Source organism: Propithecus coquereli, unplaced genomic scaffold (assembly GCF_000956105.1).
Source record: "Propithecus coquereli isolate 6110/MARCELLA unplaced genomic scaffold, Pcoq_1.0 Scaffold337, whole genome shotgun sequence".
In the NCBI taxonomy this organism is placed as follows: Eukaryota; Metazoa; Chordata; class Mammalia; order Primates; family Indriidae; genus Propithecus; species Propithecus coquereli.
In genome coordinates, this window is record NW_012149030.1 from 1,443,967 (window position 1) to 1,463,978 (window position 20,012).

General features: G+C 42.4%; 1 protein-coding gene across 4 annotated transcripts in view; it reads left to right on the forward strand.

Moving 5' to 3' along the window:
* FAM193A (family with sequence similarity 193, member A) overlaps nt 1-20,012 on the forward strand; it is a 100,221-nt gene that overhangs the window by 9,379 nt on the left and 70,830 nt on the right. For 2 of the 4 annotated variants that reach the window (XM_012650651.1, XM_012650654.1), the window contains exons 2-5: nt 5,404-5,540; nt 6,332-6,499; nt 9,063-9,297; nt 16,000-16,124. In XM_012650651.1, the coding sequence (XP_012506105.1) occupies nt 6,399-6,499; nt 9,063-9,297; nt 16,000-16,124 (461 nt within the window). In that variant the 5' untranslated portion in view covers nt 5,404-5,540; nt 6,332-6,398. The remainder of the gene's footprint in view (nt 1-5,403; nt 5,541-6,331; nt 6,500-9,062; nt 9,298-15,999; nt 16,125-20,012) is intronic. The other 2 variants (XM_012650653.1, XM_012650650.1) reach the window with 1 other exon arrangement.

The window sequence follows — 20,012 nt, forward strand, 5'->3', positions numbered from 1 at the left end:
GAGTCTCACTGTGTTGCCCGGGCTAGAGTGAGTGCCGTGGCGTCAGCCTAGCTCACAGCAACCTCAAACTCCTGGGCTCAAGTGATCCACAGGCGTGAGCCACTGCGCCTGGCCTACCATCTTGCTTTTTTCCTGTTATTTGTTTCTCTTTACTTCTTTACCTTCTCATCTTTTAGAGTAATTGAATATATTTTATGATTCTTATTTTACCTCCTATTGGCCTTATTACCTATATGTCAGTGTTTTATAATTTTTTTAGTTGTTTTTCTAGGGTTTACAGTATATATCTTCAACTTTTCAACCTGTACTTTCAATGAATATTATGCCACTTCATGTGTAGTGTAATAGTATACTTTGATCTCCACTATTTGTGGTGCTGGTAAAGTTGTATATTTTTCTCATATGCATTATAAACCTCAGCATACATTTTTGTTTTTGCTTTAAATAGTTATTTTTTTTAAAAAAGACTTTATCAATGAATAGAAAATTTTTGACCCACATTTTTACTATGTGTAGTGCTCTTCATTTCTTTATGTAGATCCACATTTTCATCTGGTGTCATTTTCCTTCTGCCTTAAGAACTGCCTTTAACTTTTGTTACAGTGTAGGGGAGCTTCTGTTTGTCTGAAAGCTTTTATTTTGCCTTTGTTTTAGAAGGATATTTCTGTTTGGAATTCTAGGTTTTTGGTCAGGTCTTTTCTGGCCTCCCCAGTTTCTAATGAGAAACATGTTGTCGTCCTCATCTTTCCTCCTATGTATTATATAAAATGTCTTATAAGAGGGTTGGCCTGTCTGTACTGACCAGTCTTGGCTGCTTAATTGAAAGCATCCTCCTCATTTCGTCCAATTGGTTGCAGTAGACATCCACTGTAATCGATTGACCAGGTTTCATGAAGCTGTAGCAGATAATACCAGCGCTGGACCACCAAACAGACACCATTAGCTTTTTTGGATGAATATTTGCTTTTGAACTGTATTTCGGGACTCATTTTTCTTTATCCATCCATCATGCTGAACGCTTAAAATTGTCAAAAAGAATCCATTTTTTATCACATATAACAATACAGTGTAGAAATAGTTTGCTTGTATTTCATGACAGCAAAGAAAGGTAAACTTCAAGATGATTTCTCTTCTGACACACTTCATGTGGAAGGAACCCATCCATCCAGCTTCTTTACCTTGCCGATTTGTTTCAAATGGTCTAATATTGTTGGAATGGTAACGTCAAACCTTACTCCTGATTCATGCATAGGTTGAGATGGATTTGCTTCCACTAGAGCTTATCATTATCTATGTTGGTCTCAGGTCTCCCACGTGGTTCATTTTTAAGATTAAAATCACCAGAATAGAACTTCTCGAACCATTGACATACTGTGTGTTCATTAGCCACGTCCTTCCCAAACACTTCGTTGATATTTTGAGCTGTCTGTATTGGTTCCACGGCGGAATTCATATTCAAAAATAACACGAATTTTTGACTTATCCGTGGTTTCACAAAAATTGCTTTAAAAATTTTTTTGACAGATATCACAAGCCAAACTGTGTGTTTGAAAGAATGAGGATGTACCTTCACAAGAAAAATAAAACAAGAAATGTCAACATGAAATGTTGGAGAAATCAATTGTCAAACTTAATATTTAAGGAAATCTGACATTTCATACTTAAGAACCTAATTTTTTTTTCTCCTTTGCTTGTAATATTTATACTTTATTGCTGGTTTTCAGCAATTTGACTGATATGCTTTGGTCAGGTTTGTGTTTATTATGCTTGGTGTTAATGGAACTTCTCAGATAGTCTCGTCAAATTTGGAAAGATTTCAACTATTTTTTCATATAGCCCCTCTTTTTCTAGGATGCCATGACCCATATATTAGACATTTTGATTTTGTCTTACAAATACTTTGTTGATTTTTTCTGTCTTACTTCTCTGGATGCTTCATTTTGGATTATTTTTGTTGCTTGTCTTCAAGTTTATTGATATTCTGGTCTAATCTGGTTTTAAGACTATCTAGTGTATTTTTCCTCTATGATGTTTTATTTTTCATCTCTGGACCATTTATTTGCTTATTTTTTAAACATCTTCAGTTACTTTCCTCACTCTATGTGTTTTCTTCTACTTTCTTGAACATGTGAGTTTTATTTATGATTGTCAGTTTCAGATTCTTGATTATTAGTTGTATCATCTCTGTCATTTTGGGGTCTGTTTCCATTAATCGGCTTTTCCTGCTTGTTATGGGTCATATTTTCCTGCTTTGGTTTTATTATTGGATGCTAGACATGGTGAATTTTATATTTTTGGGTGCTGAATTTTATTGTATTCTTCAAGTTGTGTTGAACTTGGACAAAACATCGTGACTGAGGTTAAATCTGTATAAGATGAGTACTATAATGGGACACATTTAAGGATTTAATATATAGTCATCATATACCCTATTTTAAGACTTCCATCTCTCTCTCCCTTTTTTTTTTTTCCCCCCTGAGTCAGGGTCTTGCTTGCTCTGTCGCCCAAGCCGGAGTGCAGTGGCGTCATAGCTCACTGTGGCTTCTAACTGCTGGGCTCAAGTGATCCTCCTGCCTCAGCCTCCCAAGTAGCTGGGACTACAGGCATGCACCACCACACCCGGCTAATTTTTGTATAGACGGAGTCTCCCTGTTGCCCAGGCTGGTCTCAAACTCTTGGCCTCAAAGGATCCTCCCACCTCAGCACTTTTGCTAGGATTACAGGTGTGAGCCATCATGCTCAGCCAGTTTCATCTCTTCTCACCAGGAAATGTTACTTTAAAGTTCTTGGTGGTGGTTCTGAGCGTACTGTGTGCCAGCCGTCATCATAGGTACTGGTGTACTATAGTGAGCAAGTAGAAAGGTTCCTGCTCTTGTGGAACTGACATTCCAAAGTTGAAGACAGATAAAAAACAAAAAAACAAGTAGAACTCCAGGATATCATATAAGAGTTTGTGACAGAAGAGATTAACTGGGGTGTTTAGGTTGATGGGTCAACTGAAAGTCAGTCTGGAGATGGGCACCACCCAGTAATTAGATCAGGCACGTTTTAACATAAGGAATAATTAACAAGTAACAGATCAGGTACCCAGATCTGTGAAGTGAACTCTAAAGCATCTAATCACGGCAGCTCTAGGGAGCAGCACTAGCTGTGGAGCTGAGGGAGAGGACTAAAGGAAGGCACAGACTTGGAGAGGTGTAGTTAGGAGCCATTGGGTAGCAGAGAGGCTCCCTGAGGCACTGCAGGCCCGAGCTGAGAGCTGCTGAGAGCTGTGGAGCAAGTGCCCCCAGCCCTCTCACACCACTGATGGGGCACTGTATTGGGGGTAGGATCAAGACCAGGAAAGCACAGGAACCTGGAGGGACACCCCTTCTTCTTCAGCGTCCCTGTAGCACCCTCTACCCACAAGGCCAAACATTGTGCCTGTTGGCAAAGGAGATGTATTTAACAATAGAAATTTATTTGTCACAGTCCAGAGGCTGGAAAGTCCAAGACCAAGGTGCTGGCAGATGCGATGTCTGGTGAGGGCCCAAGTTCTGGTTCAGAGATGGTGCATCCTTTTTGCTGCATCCTTATGTGATGTAAGGGCACGGTAGCTCTCTGGGGCCTACTTGATAAAAGGGTACGAATCTTGTTCATGAGGGTCCACCCTCATGACCTCATCACCTGCCAAAGGCCCCACATCCTACATCAACTTGGGGGTGAGCAGTTCAACATATGAATTTGGAGGATGTGGGGACACAAACATTCAGAACATAACAGGACATTCAGACCTTCTTTGGGTACTTCTGAGGCTTCAGTGGGGACTTTGTACTGGACTGTTTGGTGGAGACTGTCACACCCAGCCAGCCTCCCCTCAGCCCTTTGGGGTCTGCTCACCCAGCAGGACATGCGTCGGTGGGGTTCTTTCATGATGACCCAGGTGCCAGCTCCCCTGCTGCCTTTCTCTGTCCTTGGGATGGACTCTCAGGCTTTCCCACTTCAGAGTCTGATGTTGGTGTCCATGTGCCCAAACTCCATGGGACTCATGTCAGGGCCTTAGAAGAGTTTTCTTGCTGTTAGTCCACAGCATGTTGGGGTGGTGAAGTGTCTGAACAAACCTGACCAAGCCCAGCACTGCCTTGGGCTGGGTTGGGGTGAGGGGAGCACCCTTCCCCTTGTGGGGACAGGAGAGGGCGCAGTGCAGTTCTCTAGGCTCAGGTGAATTCTCTCTGAGAAGCCCCTCCTATGACTGTGCTCCTCTTCCTCAGGCTGCTGGGGTGATGATGATGGAGCTGGGGGCCTCTGCTGTGAACTCTGGGGGAGGTTCTTTAGCACCCTGCATCACCCTGTGGGTGGCCTCTGTTCTGAGACTTGAGCTCACATTCCCACAAAGCAGAGTCCTTTTCAGAGCCTGTATCTAGAGGGACCACAGTGTAGGTTGGGTAGGTAACTGAGGGAGGGAAAGGATTGGAGGGTTGCTTAAGGTTATCCTTATGTTCTCTGTAGTAGTTGTTGGCAAAGTCCTTTTGGTACTATTGGATGTGGGTGCCGTAAGAAGGTCTGATCTTGCTTTATCCAGTCATCTTTGCCCAGAGTGTTCTCTTTCTTGTGCCTCCTGTTCCTCAATCAGAGGAGGCGGTATAGGTTATGGGATCCCCCTGGACAGAGGCCTTTGCTCTCGGCTGCTTGAGCAGGATTCAGGGTGGCCGCCAGGTTTCCACTAAGTGCTTTCTCGAGCCACTATGAGAATGTCACTTCCCAGAGGTGCCCACTGGGATGGTCGTCTCATGTGCTGATTAGGACACTGGGAGTACAATTCTTTTTTTTTTTTTGAGACAGAGTCTCACTCTGTTGCCCCGGCTACAGTGCCGTGGTATCAGCCTAGCTCACAGCAACCTTGAACTCCTGCGATCAAGCAATCTTACTGCCTCAGCCTCCCGAGTAGCTGGGACTACAGGATGCGCCACCGTGCCCAGCTAATTTTTTTTTCTCTATATATTTTTAGTTGTCCAGCTAATTTCTTTCTATTTTTAGTAGAGATGGGGTCTCGCTCTTGCTCAGGCTGGTCTTGAACTCCTGAGCTCAAACGATCCTCCCGCCTGGGCCTCCCAAAGTGCTAGGATTACAGGCGTGAGCCACCATGCCCGGCCAAATTCTTCTTTTTTAAAGGATAGAAGAAATTCATTGAATGTCCTCTTGTGATTATGATGTAACTGTCAGAAACTAGAAAGTCGTTGGTTCCAAACAAAATTCTTGAATTTCAGGGAGAAAAGATTTCCTATATAATGTTGGTTAAGATATTTTCTTTTCAGTGTCTGTGTTTTAAAATTTTTCTAAAAGACATTTTTCTGAATAGTTAATAAAAAAATTGATGCCATGAACATTTGAACATAACTGGTTTATTATGTTCTCTTTTTAAAGCAGGGCCAAGATTTTCTTCTTCACTCCCCGCTTGGTAGCTCCCAGCCAGAGGCCAGCAGTGGCGGGAGGCTAGCTCTGGGCACACAGACGCTGCCCACGGACACGGCGTGCTCGTGCGAGGCCTGCAGTGAGCGCAGGTACGTGGTGTGTGTGCCACACCACTCATGCCTGTCCACAATGACATATGGGTGCATGTTGAAGCTGGACCAGGAAACTGGGCTATTGTGACAAATAGCAGCTAACATTTGAGCCACTCTTGAGAGTGAGATAGTAGCATGGCTATTGTGAGAAAGAACCAGATGAATAAGACAAAAATTCCTTACACTAGGAAGCTAGTCCTCAGAAAGGGAGAGGAGATATACTTAAATAACTAAAATCTAAGATCAGCAGCAGTAAACGAGAGGGAGAGGCCGATTACGGGCAGCTGCTAGTTGACTGAGGGGAAGAGAGCCTAGGACCAGATGTGAACCAGCTCCGTTCCCCACCACGGGAAGGAATCCTGTGGAGCCAAATGGGGACCGGCGGGTGGAGAGGCACAGGTTCCATGGGCAGCGAGAGCTGCCTATGTGAAGTGAAGGGTCACGTAGGCAGAGTGGACATCAGTGTTCCTGACTGTGGACAGCAGCTGAAGACGCTCCTGTCAGCTCCTGTCATCCAAGGACACAAAGGTCTCAGGGACCAGACAGCAGAAGGCACCCTGGGAGTGGTGCTGGAGTTGCCATCAGCCCCACCCCATGGTGCTAGTGATGGGAAGCCAGCTTCTGGGAGCTGGGCAAAGTAGAAGAGGCTGGGAGATGCTGGCTGTTTTCTGTACTCCCTGCTTTGAGGACAGTCTTTACCCCCTCAGGTAGTCTGCCAGGGTAAGCAAGTGAAGCAAATTGTGGTAACTTGTCTAACCTACTCTCCTTATTCCTGTGTTATTTTACAGAGAAATTTCAGCAGAGTCAGACCGGGAACCTCAGCAGCTGCAGAACTACTGGTCCGAAGTGCGTTACATGGTTCGCTGCATATACCGCCAGGCAGGGACCCCGTTGGCAGATGACCAGGACCAGTCTCTGATCCCTGACAAGGAGGGAGTGAAGGAGCTCGTGGATAGGTACATGTCACCCCTTCTGTTGTGTCCCCATCCAAACCCCCACCCTCTCCTGCTTCCCTTGAAGCCTTCTGCTCAGGCTGGCTCTCCTCATAGGACTTGCTCAGCCCTAGGTGCAGTTCATGCCTGCAGCAGGCAGACTGGCAAATGTGAACTTTCTAGGTAAAAAGATTCAAATTACTGTGATTTTAATGAAATACTTATTGCCTATGTAATAAAGGAAAAAATGAAATATTTTTATCATTTCTCTGTGTTAAGACTGATAGTAATACCCACCTGTTGTGCCAGGGATCCTGCTAAGTACTTTCACAAGCACTCTTGCCTTTATCAACCCCAGGGCAAAGGCAGAGTTACCCCATTTACAGGATGAGAAAACTCAGGCTCCATGGAGTCAGGCAGCTTGCATATGCACCTGTAGTGCCTGAGGTGGAGAGGAGCTGGAGGCAGGCCCACTTGTGCAGCTGTGCTCACAAGCATCTGTTCTTATAGCAGGTATCTTGTGCCCAGTAACAGCACAGAACTTGAGGTGGCGGTCATTTTTATTCTTCCTTATAGTCTGAATATAACATCTTTTTCTGTTTTTTTTAAATGTTCCAGTTAAAAGTAACACATTTGAGGTGGACATTTCATGGGTTGATTCTTGTTTGATTTCATCTCTCTGGCATTTTGAATGCAGCACCTTTGGGAGTTTTATAAACTGATGTTGGCTATGCAGCAGATACTATCTTAGTGGCAGAGATAGTGATTAGCCATGGGTTATATTAACTAATTGATAAATTCAGCCAGTGTGTTCAGGGTTTGACCTGTGAACCATTGGTGTTTCATGAGGTGGTTGTGGACAGTATGTGCCTATTTAAGAAGTTAGGTTTCCTAGTATTAGGAAAAAATACATAACCTTCACATAAAAGCCATAACTTCTGACTATTAATACTGCATCTTCAATACCTCGGAATAGGATCCATACAGCTAATGCACCAGTATTTGTCGAATGTACATATGAATTAATGAATGAGTGAATGAACATCCACAGCATCTTCAACATATTCCTGCCTCCTTTTCACATAACTTTTAAAAAATCTGTTTGTGAAAATACCACACAGTTATTTCCTTACACTTATAAAATACAGAAATGGGCAAAGAAATAAAAGGCATCTAATTCCACCATGCTTAGAGAACTAAGAAGAAGGTGTCCTAATCTACTTGTAAGTTTGATTGTCCCTGTGTCAAAATTTGAGTCTTCTGTGGCTTTCTTTTAATAGATGAAATACATTCTGTTTCAGAGGACAGTTTATTCTATTAGTAATTAAAACTATAATTGTCATGTTAAAAAAATTAATATATTGGAAATGTACTAATGGAACCTCATCAATTTACACTATTTTTTAAGCATGTGATATATATAAGGCTTCACATGTTCCATTGCAAGATTTTACTTGGCTCTTGTCTTTTTTTGTTTGTTTGTTTAACCTGCCCTGCTCAAAGAAGGCTCTTGTTTTTTACAACCTAGGTGGTATGGTATTGAAAAATAGAGTAGGTAACACCTTACTTTCTTTGCTTTTAGCCTAGTGTGGCACCCAGAAGGTGAAAGGATATATTATGTCAAATCCAAGAGCTGCATCTCAATATATTTTACAACTTAGTTTAATAGAATGCTGAACTCAAACTCGTTCCTCCTGGTGATGAGTTATGGATGAATATTTTGGTTATTGCATCAGTGGTCCTAGGTTTCCACCTAGAGGCTCCTTAGATAGAAGTGCACAATTAAAAGAAGTTTCAAATTTAACCATAATAATGCTAAATACTATAGAACATGTTTTAAAAAATGGATTATCATACAAATATTTGTATCAAAAAAGCACATTATCAAGTTTAGAAAGGGCAAATGTTCATTGCAACTGTGGTCAAATGGTGAGGCATGTATTAATTTTTTCCCTGCTTTTTAGCTTACAAATTTTACTTTATATACTTTTATTGCCTTTTTGTGGGCTAATTTAAAAATAGGATAAACTGTATAAAGTTTCTTTTGATTATAAAAATAATACAAGCCCATGTGGATTGTATAGTGAGTTCCTAGAAAGGAGAGGGCTGTTTACCTTGGTCCTGCAGCCAGGTGTTACCTCTGTTGGGATCAGTGCTTTTCAATTGTTAATATGTGAGATGTCACAGACAATTATCTTCAGTCTCATCTGTATGTAGTATGTGGTTGAGAGTATGCATCTGGACCATACAGTCTGCCACCAGCCGGCTGCGTTGAGTTCAAACAACTTACCCAGCCTGTGTGGGCTGAAACCATGTGTGGTGAGCCTAGTGCCGTACAGAGAAATTACTCAGTGTCTGTTTTCTTTTTAGTTCACTGGTGATGCTTTCTGTGCCCCAGGAACCCATCTGTGAGGTAGGGTGATCTTGCCTCTCACAGGTCTTTGTGAGAAAGGTGATGGTTGTTGTTACCGAGAGGTGGTCGCCTATGGAAAGACTTCAGAAAAGATGCTTGCTGACATGAAAAACTGTCGGTCCTGGGACCCATGTGTGTGGGCCATGGGTGAGTGGTGACTGTTTCTCTGTGCAGGCTCTGTGAGAGGGACCCCTACCAGCTGTACCAGCGACTGGAGCAGCAAGCCCGAGAGTACGTGCTGGAGATGAAGGTCCGCCTGCTGCGACAACTGTCAGCTGCCGCAAAGGTGAAGGCACCGTCTGGCCTGCAGGGCCCACCACAGGCGCACCAGTTCATCTCCCTCCTGCTCGAGGAATATGGTGCCCTCTGCCAGGCGGCACGCTCCATCAGCACCTTCCTTGGCACTCTGGTAAGAGAGACAACTTGTTCTTTTCTTTCTGTTATCGATGAGCTGAAGACAAGAAACGTGCAGCAGGACAGAGCTTCTGAGGCTTGTGCGCCGACACGGAGCCCCTCCTCTGTGAGGTTGGGTGCAGGGTTGTGGGAGAGAACCTGTTCCTCTCTGCTTTCTTTTTCCTCTGGACTTCGCTGCTGGCTAAAAGCATTGAGTGGATTGATACCTGGTGACACCTCAGGGAAACACTGTTTGGGAGACTTGAGGCCTAGGGAGCACGGCATTGGGATGTTGAGGTGAGGACAGTATATGCATTAATAGGGAGACGGAAGAGAAATCTCTGGTGTCTTAAGATGTTATTTCTGATGTTACTGTAGACAGGTGGTATTTGATGAGATGTGCAGAAAAGAAGAGCGTGGAGACTAGAGAGCAGTGTGCTCACGGCCCTTCACTCCTTCATTCGTTCATGCATGCATTCACTCACCAGCCCAGCACGGGCTAAGGGTAGGCCCACGGACTGGAGTTCTGCCCCATCCCTATCCCCACCTGCAGGGGTCTTGCAGTCCTACCACAGGGGATGCACAGGTGGGTCTGACCACCAGAAAAGGTAAATCACCACAGTGGGTGGAAGGCTGCATGGAGTAGAAATGGAGTAGACATCTGGTCACGGGTGAGCGCACTTAGGTGGAAGGAGTCTGTGCTCCCCAAAGACAAGCCGTTAAAGCTTCCTTGACTGTTACAGACCTATCCATTTTTACTAATAAAGTCTCTGGAGTTTTTCATCATCACTTAAATTTCATTATTAAATAATACCTAATTGGGCTAGCTTTGGGTGCTTTCATAGTGGTAAAATTACATTTTGAAACAAATATAGTAACCAGTGGTTCCTGAGATTTTAAGTGTAATGGTTTTTATCTGATTCTAAAGTTGATGTACCCTCTTGGAAAAGCTTATACATATAATTTTGTAAGTCATCTTATGGGTTCACAGACTTCTCCAAGCTTCCCTGCACCAAGCCCCAGGGAGGCATCCATTGTGAAAAGAGGCAGCTAGTTAAGGGGGTGTGTGCAGCAGTTACCCCACTTGAAGGCCTAAATCCACCCAGCAGCCAGGCTTTCCTCTGGTGCTTATCCTGGCATCTCTCGCAGCACTGCCTCTCCCACTTCTGCCTCGTGAAAGTCTACCTGTTCTTCAGAGGTCCAAATCCAGAGCCGCTGCCTCTGTGAAACCACCTTGTCTCCTGAGAGAACACTGGCCCAGGCTAATAAAGACACTCTCCTTGCCTGAACCTGGTGCACAGAGACTCTGGCAGTGAAGAGAGAAAGTGTTGCCAAAGCCCAGGCCCTCCTCAGATAGAACACTGTTTTATGAATCTAACAGAAATTAATTTGAACCATGTTTATCAGAACAAATTTCTAGCAGAAATATTTTCTTGTGGTGAAAAAACCCATAAACTCTATTTGATCAGTATCTTATTTTATTTTCTTTACACATAGAAATATTCACTTTTGTTTCTAGTGGGTATGGCAGGCTAGATTACCTTGAACATATTCCTTCCTCCAAGGGAAACAACTAAATTTACTAGATAACATAAAATAAAATCTTTTAAAACATATGACTGTGATGGCGTGAAATGGAATAAGTTCTAGTGGTGAAAACAGTTGAAAGCAGGAATCCTGAGATACATGTACTCAAAGCTAATATTTACGCTAAGGATTTCTTCTGATTGTGGGAGAGAGGAGATACGGCCTCAGTCTAGCTGAGGATAGGGTTGGCAAATATGTGACCGGGAACACAAATGATGACAGCCTCAGTGTAAGGGTGAAGAAGAAACTCAGGAGCACAGGAAGGGACAGCAAGGATGTACACCCATTGTGATCATGGGATGGTGTGCCATGGAAGCACGAACTCCTGGAGATTTTGTAACTGTAAGCCAACTGCTGCTTAGGGTTGCATTCTGAACAAATGCTGTTGGTGTGGTGTGAAATAGCTCAACCCTGGAGGTTACTTTACAGTGGTCCAGGGTTGCTGGTAAAGTCAGGCAACATGCAGCTCACCCCTGGAAGGCTTGACCTTCAGTCTGATCTCAAAGAATTTGCATAGGCAAAATCCACAAATATGAGCAGCTCACAGGTTAAAAAAAAAAAAAAAAAAAAAATTGTTAAGATTCACAACAGTACAATTGAGAGCCAGCAGAAGCAACAGACAGAGTCACATACCAAAGATATTTTAAATTTGCATACAAAGGATGTAAACTATATTTGTGTTTAAAGAAATTAAAAAAGGGTTGAAATTATGAGTTAAAGATGAAGACTCTAAGAAATCGTCATTCAGATTTGGAAAAAAAGCAAAATTAGAAATAAAAATAACAATTTAAAAAAAAGCTTAATGAATAGATTAAACAGAATAGACAACTGAAAGAGAATTGGTGAATTGGAAAAAATATATGCTACAGAATATAGCTCAAAGAGACAAATGGGGCACATGAGAGAGTTCGAGAGACGTGAAGGGTACAGCAGGGAAGTCTAACTATCACTAATCATATTTCCAGGGGAGAAGTAGAATGAAGATAAAGATGATTGGCTGAAAATTTTCCAGAATTGTTGAAAGATATCAGTGTTCAGTTAAGGAAGCCTTTCACATTTCCCAAATAAGATATATTTTGAAGTCCTTATCTGGATACAACATGGTGACAACTACAGAACATCAAAGAAAAAGTGATCTTAAAACATAGGAATTTGTTTAAGATTGTCTATAAGGTGTTCTAATTGTGTAATTCTGGATTCAAAGTAGAGACTAACAATGAAAACCCCTTAACCAGATTCACAGTTAACGGCATGTTGCCACTGACTTCATTATGCTGCCTTTTCCCCCCTCTTTCCCTTCTACCCTTTCTTTGGTCAGAATCTCAATGCAAGTTCCAGGTATGCCTTTTTGTCTTAGAATATTCCAAATATGCATCTCCAAAAATAGACATACATTATCTTAAGTATCCATAGTACCATTGTCACACCCATGAAAACTGACAGTAATTTTTTATTATTGACTAATACTAGCCCATATGAAAATTCTTTAGTTATCTAAAAAATCTCTTTTTATGGTTGGGGGTTCAAATTTAATAACCTTCACAAATTTAAGACATTATTACACTGCCACCCAACGATCTATGCAGTGTATAGAATTTACAGAGATGGGTTAAGATAAACTTGAATGTCTCAGAGCAGTAGCTCTCAAAATTTTTGGACTCAGGTCCCTTTATACTTAAAAATTGAGGACCCCAAAGAACTTTTGTTTATATGGATTACATTGGTATTTACTGTATTAAAATTCAAACTGAGAAATTTTAAAACGTTTGTCATTTAAAAAATATAAAGTCATTAGATAGCATAAATGTCATTTTAGCATATATTGGATAATATAACAAATAACATTTTTAGATAAAAAATAACTTTTTCAAAACAAAACATATTTGGTGAGAAGAGTGGCATTGTGTACATTTTTATAAATCCCTATGATGTTTGGCAGTTGGATTCTTGGTCAGCTTCTGTGTTCAGTCTGTTCTAGGTTGTTTTGCTTGAAGTGATTGAAGAAAATTCAACCTTACACAGATACATAGTTGGAAGAAAAGGGATATTTTAATAGCCTTTCAGATCATCATGGATATTTCTTCTTTAAGGATCCACCAAAGCTTGAGAGTTTCTGAATGGTTGGTTGTGACACAGAATCTGAAGCCAAATCACTGAACTCTGTTTCATTAAAATTCATTGGTCTACATCACACTTTGGATCTTTTACTCATGCATGGTTTTCTTACATCATATGTAAGTAATTTGGCAAATGTTGGTTCGTTTATGCAGATCTTCCTAAAGTTGACAGCATTTTATTCCATATAAAAATGGCATTTATTAATATTACCACTGATCTCATCAGAAAGGTCTTTAAATATGGAGAAGCTTTCAAGCTCATGGTGGCAGATGCAAGTTTTCCAAAGTTCTGATTTTTACTTGAAAGCTCAGATTTCACAGTTAGCCACAAATAGTGTCACTTGTTTTCCTTGAAGCAACAGGTTAACGTGCTGTGCAAACTCTGCCAGCTAACTCTGTGCTGACTCCATTATCTCCTCTGAACAGCACCGCTGTTCTAGTGTTTCTGCTGAACCCAGTGAATACAACTTGGAGATAGAAAGGTGTTCTAAAAAATGTGACTTCCCTGAAAATGCACTTGTGAGGTTTATTCCACACTACTTGGGGGACCAAACAGGATAATGGGGCACATTTTTCTCTTCTTATTTAAAATGTTAAAATAAAATCGTAACTAGACTTAAATTATGCTTACAGTTATCTGAGAAATGCCTCATCAGGCTGTAATACTGAAGTCTGAATTTCCATCCACAAAGACAGAACAATCTTTTTTTTTTGTTTGTTTTTGATATGTGTCTCTTTGTGCTTTTGCCCTCTTTTTTGAGGTTTTGGAGTCTTTTCTTTTCTTTTTTATTTCAGCATATTATGGGGATACAGATGTTTAGGTTACGTATGTTGCCCTTGCCCCCCCGCCCCCAAGTCCGAGTTTCAAGTATGTCCATCCTTCGGATGGTGCGCATTGCACTCTTTGTGTATGCATATACCCGTCCCCTCCTTCCTCCCCCTCCCCCCTGCCCAACATCCAATAGATGTTATTCTTATATGTGCACTTATGTGTTGATCAGTTAATACCAATTTGATGGGGAGTACATGTGGTGCTTGTCTGTCCGTTCTTGGGATACTTCACTTAGTAGAATGTGTTCCAGCTCTATCCAGGAGTATGCAAGAGGTGCTATATCACCATTGTTTCTTAAAGCTGAATAGTACTCCATGGTATACATATACCACATTTTATTAATCCACTCATGTATTGATGGACACTTGGGTTGTTTCCAAGACAGAACAATCTTGAAAATCCCGTTACTTCTCACTGTCTATTGTAGAACTTTTTTCTAAACACCTTCTCTTTCTTCTTTCAATCCCCCCCTAAGCTTTTTGCAGCAGAAAGTGGGATGTGAGAACAATTTGCATGGCAAAGCCACACTGACATCTTTCCTTTCTGCCTCCTTTCTGCCTCTGAGCAGTCCTCCCATAGGCCTCCCCTCTGGTAGGAACTGTGACAAGCATCTTTCACAGACCTCACCTCCTGCATGCTCTCTCTGGTCCAGTAATGCAAGCTCCTCTGTGCGTTTTTGTGCCTGTAAATGAAGGCACAGGTAGGGCAGCACCAAGGTCACAGGGCACTGGAGACATTAATGAGTTCAGTGCTAAGAACAGTGCATGGCTGTAGGAAGCACACAGGTGTTAGCATATGTTGTTACTTAAGTAAACTCCAAGTTGATTTCAGGTTGTAAAGTGAGTTTGAATCTGCTGTTTATCTTGCATGCCCTACCTAGAAGTATAATTTCAGATTTTATAAAAAATGCCAAATGTTTTCATAAATCAGTCTTTATTCAATTGGCATTAGGTAATGTGAGCCCAGAAAGGCAGAGCTGTGATTCCACCCCTGCAGGTATGGAGCCTCAGTCAACAGGGCTGCTCACAGGCTGGCAGGCGGGAGCCCAGAGGTTCCAAATGTTTGTGGGGAACACCAGACAAGACCTTGGCTCTCCTGGGAAGCATTCCCTGTACCCTCCCTCCATTGACCGAGGGCCCGGCTGTCTGCTGTCTGCATTATCTTATAAATGTTTATTTTCAAGAGCAGAAGTTGATCATTATAATTTGTTTTCTCAGCCCCGTGTACCAACTGGGGTTATCAGGTACCAAAATAATGAAATCTTTGTGTGTAGTTCATCTGCTAACATCTCCATCAACTCAGTTTGGCTATGTAGTAGATATGAGCAGACTGCTAAATCTAGTCCCTGAGCAACTCAGTTCAGAGGAGACATGGAGTATTGATACATAATGATAAGTAGTTTCCAGAATTGTCAGTTAAGGAACATTTACCCCCAAATGGAACATGATCTGAACACAAGTGGTGTCCATGTATCTTACAGAGGGAAGTGTAGATTCATACTGCGTGGTTGTGTAAGACTTATGTGAAAATTACATTCAGGAAAGGTAGTAATGCCACCAACCCTAGTGATCTTGTGTTGAGGGGCAGTGGTACATCTCTGATGACATCACTGTCTGTGATGACTAAGACGCCCCCAGAGTGTTTTTACGGTGTCATCTAAAGTAATCGATGAGTTTGCCTGTGTTTATTAGGAAAACAAAAGGCCTTACCTTTTGACAGGATATCACCAATGTATGTGTCTATCAGAATGGGATACTTCTCAAGATAATGCAAGAAAATTATTGTCCTTTGCCATCAAAGGATTTGTATATATTTAAAATGTTTGGAATGTAGGGCTGTCATCACATTTTGAAAGCCTTATTGTAAAAAATAACCATCATATATATGCAATTGTTTTTTCTTTCTCTGTCCCTCTTCATCTGTGTGTGCCCCATCCACCCTTTTCTTTTGTGTGTGGGTTGTTTAGAAGGGAGGCTAGGTAGAGTCACTGTAGTCAGAGGTCTGATTCGGTGTGTGCTTAGGGACGTACAGGGAGCAATGACTCTTCATGAGTAGAATGTTCTGGGCCTATGTGGAGGGATGCAGGCACTGGCAGGGGGAACCCTTCTGGGACTTTCCAAGTCTTCATCATTTCACTATGTCTTCTGATTTTCTCTCTCTCTCTCTTTTTTTTTAAAACTAGGAAAATGAACACTTGAAAAAGTTCCAGGTGACTTGGGAATTGCATAATAAACACCTGTTTGAAAATCTGGTCTTTTCGGAGCCACTTCTCCAGAGCAACTTGCCAGCACTGGTATCTCAGATCAGGTACTGATCTTACCCTGTGTTTGTCTCTGTGGTGTGACAGCACAGTCTTTTCTCCTGTGATGTGGTGTGTGTGCACCTGAACACCACTGAGTGAGGAAGTTCTTAAAGGAAAAATAACAGGTCCTAGAGAAAAAGACAGTTTGGGCAAAAAGCTCAAAACCTGAGGAGTAATACAATTAAACTTTTAAATAACGAACCAGCATAAATGCTACTAAGGTTTAACACCACAGATTCCTCATAAATATAGAAACGCCTGCAGTAGATATAGCATTACCTTGACAGGACTTGTGCTCAGCCAGGTGGCCGTGGTGTGGTTGGTGCTGTGGCTGTTGGGCATGCAGGGGAGGAGGGAAGAGGGCCCAGCCCTGAGGGTCCCCAGGGGCTCCTAGAGACATGTTGGCATCTCTCTCAAACATCTCCTTGATACCCTAGGCTCTCCATCTTTGTTCATCTTCTTGGTGTAGAATATCCATGAGGCTTCCTCATGTTTGCGAGGCCGGATTCTATACTTTTACCAAGACAGATGTACAAAGTGCAGTGCTCGCTCATGGGCATTTGCTTGGGGTGAAAGAGAGACGTGGGCTATGCGTGTGTGTTTGCCCCGCGGTCACTGCGTTCAGTTAGGAGGCGAGTTCCTCCTGATGTGGTGTCCCTCAGCAGAGTGGTGTTGCCTTGCCTGCACTGGGTCCCACGTGCCCAAGTCTGCAGGTAGGTGATTCTGTTCTTGTCTGTTTACCACATGTGAGCACATGCCCATATTATGGACACGTCATAGCAACATCTTTATTTGACCATATTAAAATATAGCTAGAATAGATTCACAGAGAAGGGGAACTATTTTTAAGTAAATAAATTATTGTTCTAGTCGATTTACACACCAGCCGCTGCTTTCCCCCCCCCCCCTTAACATCCATGTATTGACCCAATCTTTGTTTCCTATATTCTTAAATTCTATTTGAGGGGTCCTGACAACCCCCATCTTACAACCTCTCCTCTAGGGAAAGAATAACCTCAAAAATGGTTAGGTAAAAGGGAATTGAGGATAAAGAGATCAGAACAAGGTGTTACAGCAGTATGGCCTACTCACTGGGGTGGGGCTGGCTCAGGCTCACAGTTGGTGCCTGATTCTTCCTGCGCTCCCTCTACCACGGCCTGCTTCCCAGCCATTCTTTCCCTTTTCAGTCCATTGTTTTAAAAGCATCCTTTACATTTCACTGTGGGTGCAGCAAGATTTGAATGTCCTAACAACAAACCTCATAGAAGAAAAAGAGTCAGAAGAGCTTTCAGAGTCTCGAGTTTGAAATGCAGAGCATGTTTTTTGTCTGTAGTTATGAAGTTCAAATCCACCAAAAGCACTTTTTATAAGAAGACATGCACCTTGAGAAAGGGATTCTTAAAGCAAGAATCCAGTCTATCTGTCCTTGTTTTTTCTTTTATTGGTGAGCCAATTAGTTTGGTAGGCCTGTCAAATTATGGGTGGGTGACAGAAACCTTATCAAACTCCATTTTTTCCTGTGCCTTAGTTCTGGATTTTTTGTTTGTTGGATATAATGGTCAGATTCCAAAAATCAGTAGTGTCTCAGAGTCTCCAGTGTTAGTTCTGAGGTTCAAGCTGCAGTAACACTTTCAAGTCTCAGGATCATTTGAAGGAGAGGGATAAATGCAGATAGGGATGGAGCAGGGGAGAGGGCAAGTGGCACATTCCCCAAATAGCACTGGAGACAGCAGAAAAAGCAGTCCCTTTGTGTTCCACAGCATACTCACTCCTCACTCTTTGGACCTAAGAATTTTAGTATTAACACTTTGTCTCTGGTATTCATTTAACCTTCTTTTGGAGATAGGGTCTCACTCTGTTACCCAGTCTAGAATGCAGTGGCATTATCAGAGCTCACTGCAACCTCAAACACCTGGGCTCAAGCAATCCTCCTGCCTCAGCCTCCTGACTAACAGGGACTACAGGTGCACAACACCATGCCCAGATAATTTTTCTATTTTTTGTAGAGATGGGATCTCACTGTGTTGCTGAGGGTAGTCTCAAACTCCTGGCTTCAAGTGATTCTCTCACCTCAGCCTCCCAGAGTGCTGGGATTACGGGCATAAGCCACTGTGCCTGGTCCACATTCACGGTGTTTACAACCATTACCACTATGTATTTCTGAAACTTTTTCATCACCCCAAACAGAAACTCTGTAACCATTAAGCAATAACTCTCCATTCACCCCTCTATTTTTTTTTCAAATCTTTTGAGAGTCTTTATCAACAGCTTGCCCTCTACACACATCCCCTTTTCTCTTACATTTTTATCTGTTAAAGAACTGGGCAATTTTGCCCTGGAGGTGCATGGTCTGGATCCTATGTGAGCATGTTCCTGGAGTAGTCTGGCAGGTCCGAGGTCCTGTGCTGCCTGAGAATCGGTGGTGGGATCTGGAGGCTCCAGCAGATTCTGCTCAGGTCTCTGTGGTTTGTTTATATCAGGAGGCTTATCATGTGTGCTTCCCTGTCATTACAGATGTCAGTAGCTGTTAGTCTTCATTTTAAATATATATTAATTGGGCTTAGAAACAAACTTACTCAAACTGATGTTATTTCATTTTTTTTTATCAATGATAATAATGTATCACATACACATTATTGGTAACATTACAGTGGGTATATTTCCATGGCACTGTCTTATATTTGAAGCTGAATATTGAGGTAAAAACCAATTCACTGGACCCTTGATTTCATTCAACCCTGTGGATATTTCCTGCAACTCTGATTACAGCAAGGCTTTGCTTGCATGTAAGCCCTGTGCCTGCATTTGCACTCCAGGTATACCACCAAAGATACCTCCAGGACCTCCTCCCTTCCATGTGCTTTGTTCTTCCTTTGTTCTTCTATAACTTGGAAGAGAGAAGTTCTTCTGGGAGGAATGGGACAAGGAACACATGATGTAGCGTAGCACTAGTGTCCCTTAGCATCCCTGCTTTCCATGTGGTACTGGAGGGGCAGGATGGAATGACAGAGAAGTTGGGTTTTGTATGAAGAATGGAAATCAGTCAGGTGAAGAGCAAGGCTGGCAGAAGCAGAAGGGGGAGTAAAAGCTGTGTCATGGGTTGTGGCATGGCAAGATGCAAGGCTGTTTTCCAGGGCCTAGCGTCTGACACACAGTATCCCTGGAATCTGTGTCTTGAGTTTTGTTTCCCAAGAGGCAGAAACCGCCTTAGAGGAACAACTGTGATGTTTGCAATGGCCTCAATCAGTGTGTGCATCAGTATCATTTCTTCCCTTTCTCTGGACTTCCCTAAACCACTGCTCAGTTATACCTTGCTTTGTCTGCTGCTTCTCTGATGTGATGAACAGTGTGTGGGTAGCTTCAGCAACCAAGGGGTGTGTTTGCAAGTTCCCCTTTCCACACATGTTCACAAGTGGGATTCATTTGAAGCTGGAGACGGGTGACAGGAGAAGAGGCAGCCATTCCTGCCCATTTTCACCCATGGAAAGACAATGTAATATAGAATACATGAAACTGTATTTCTTCAGGTAAAGCAAATTTTCTGGTTTACATTATTTGAAAACCAGGTATAAATTTTATTTCTGGTTTTCTTTTTTCCCTCTGGGTCAGTGTATTTCAACAGGGTAAAATAGTGTCCAACCCCACATTTAGTAAACAGAATCGCTGGGCCGTAGTCTTTTTAGCAGAGAGCAGTGTTATTCACCACTGAATTTTTTTCCTTAGGATCTATTACTTCCTTGAGTGTCTCCTTTACACCAGAATCTGTTCTGGGCGCCTTGCACATGTGATCTGTTAATCCCACACAGCACCTGCTGCAAGGTAGTAGTGTCCCACTTTTCACATCGGGACGTGAGATGACAAAACACGATGATAGCAACAGGAAGCACTTTTCT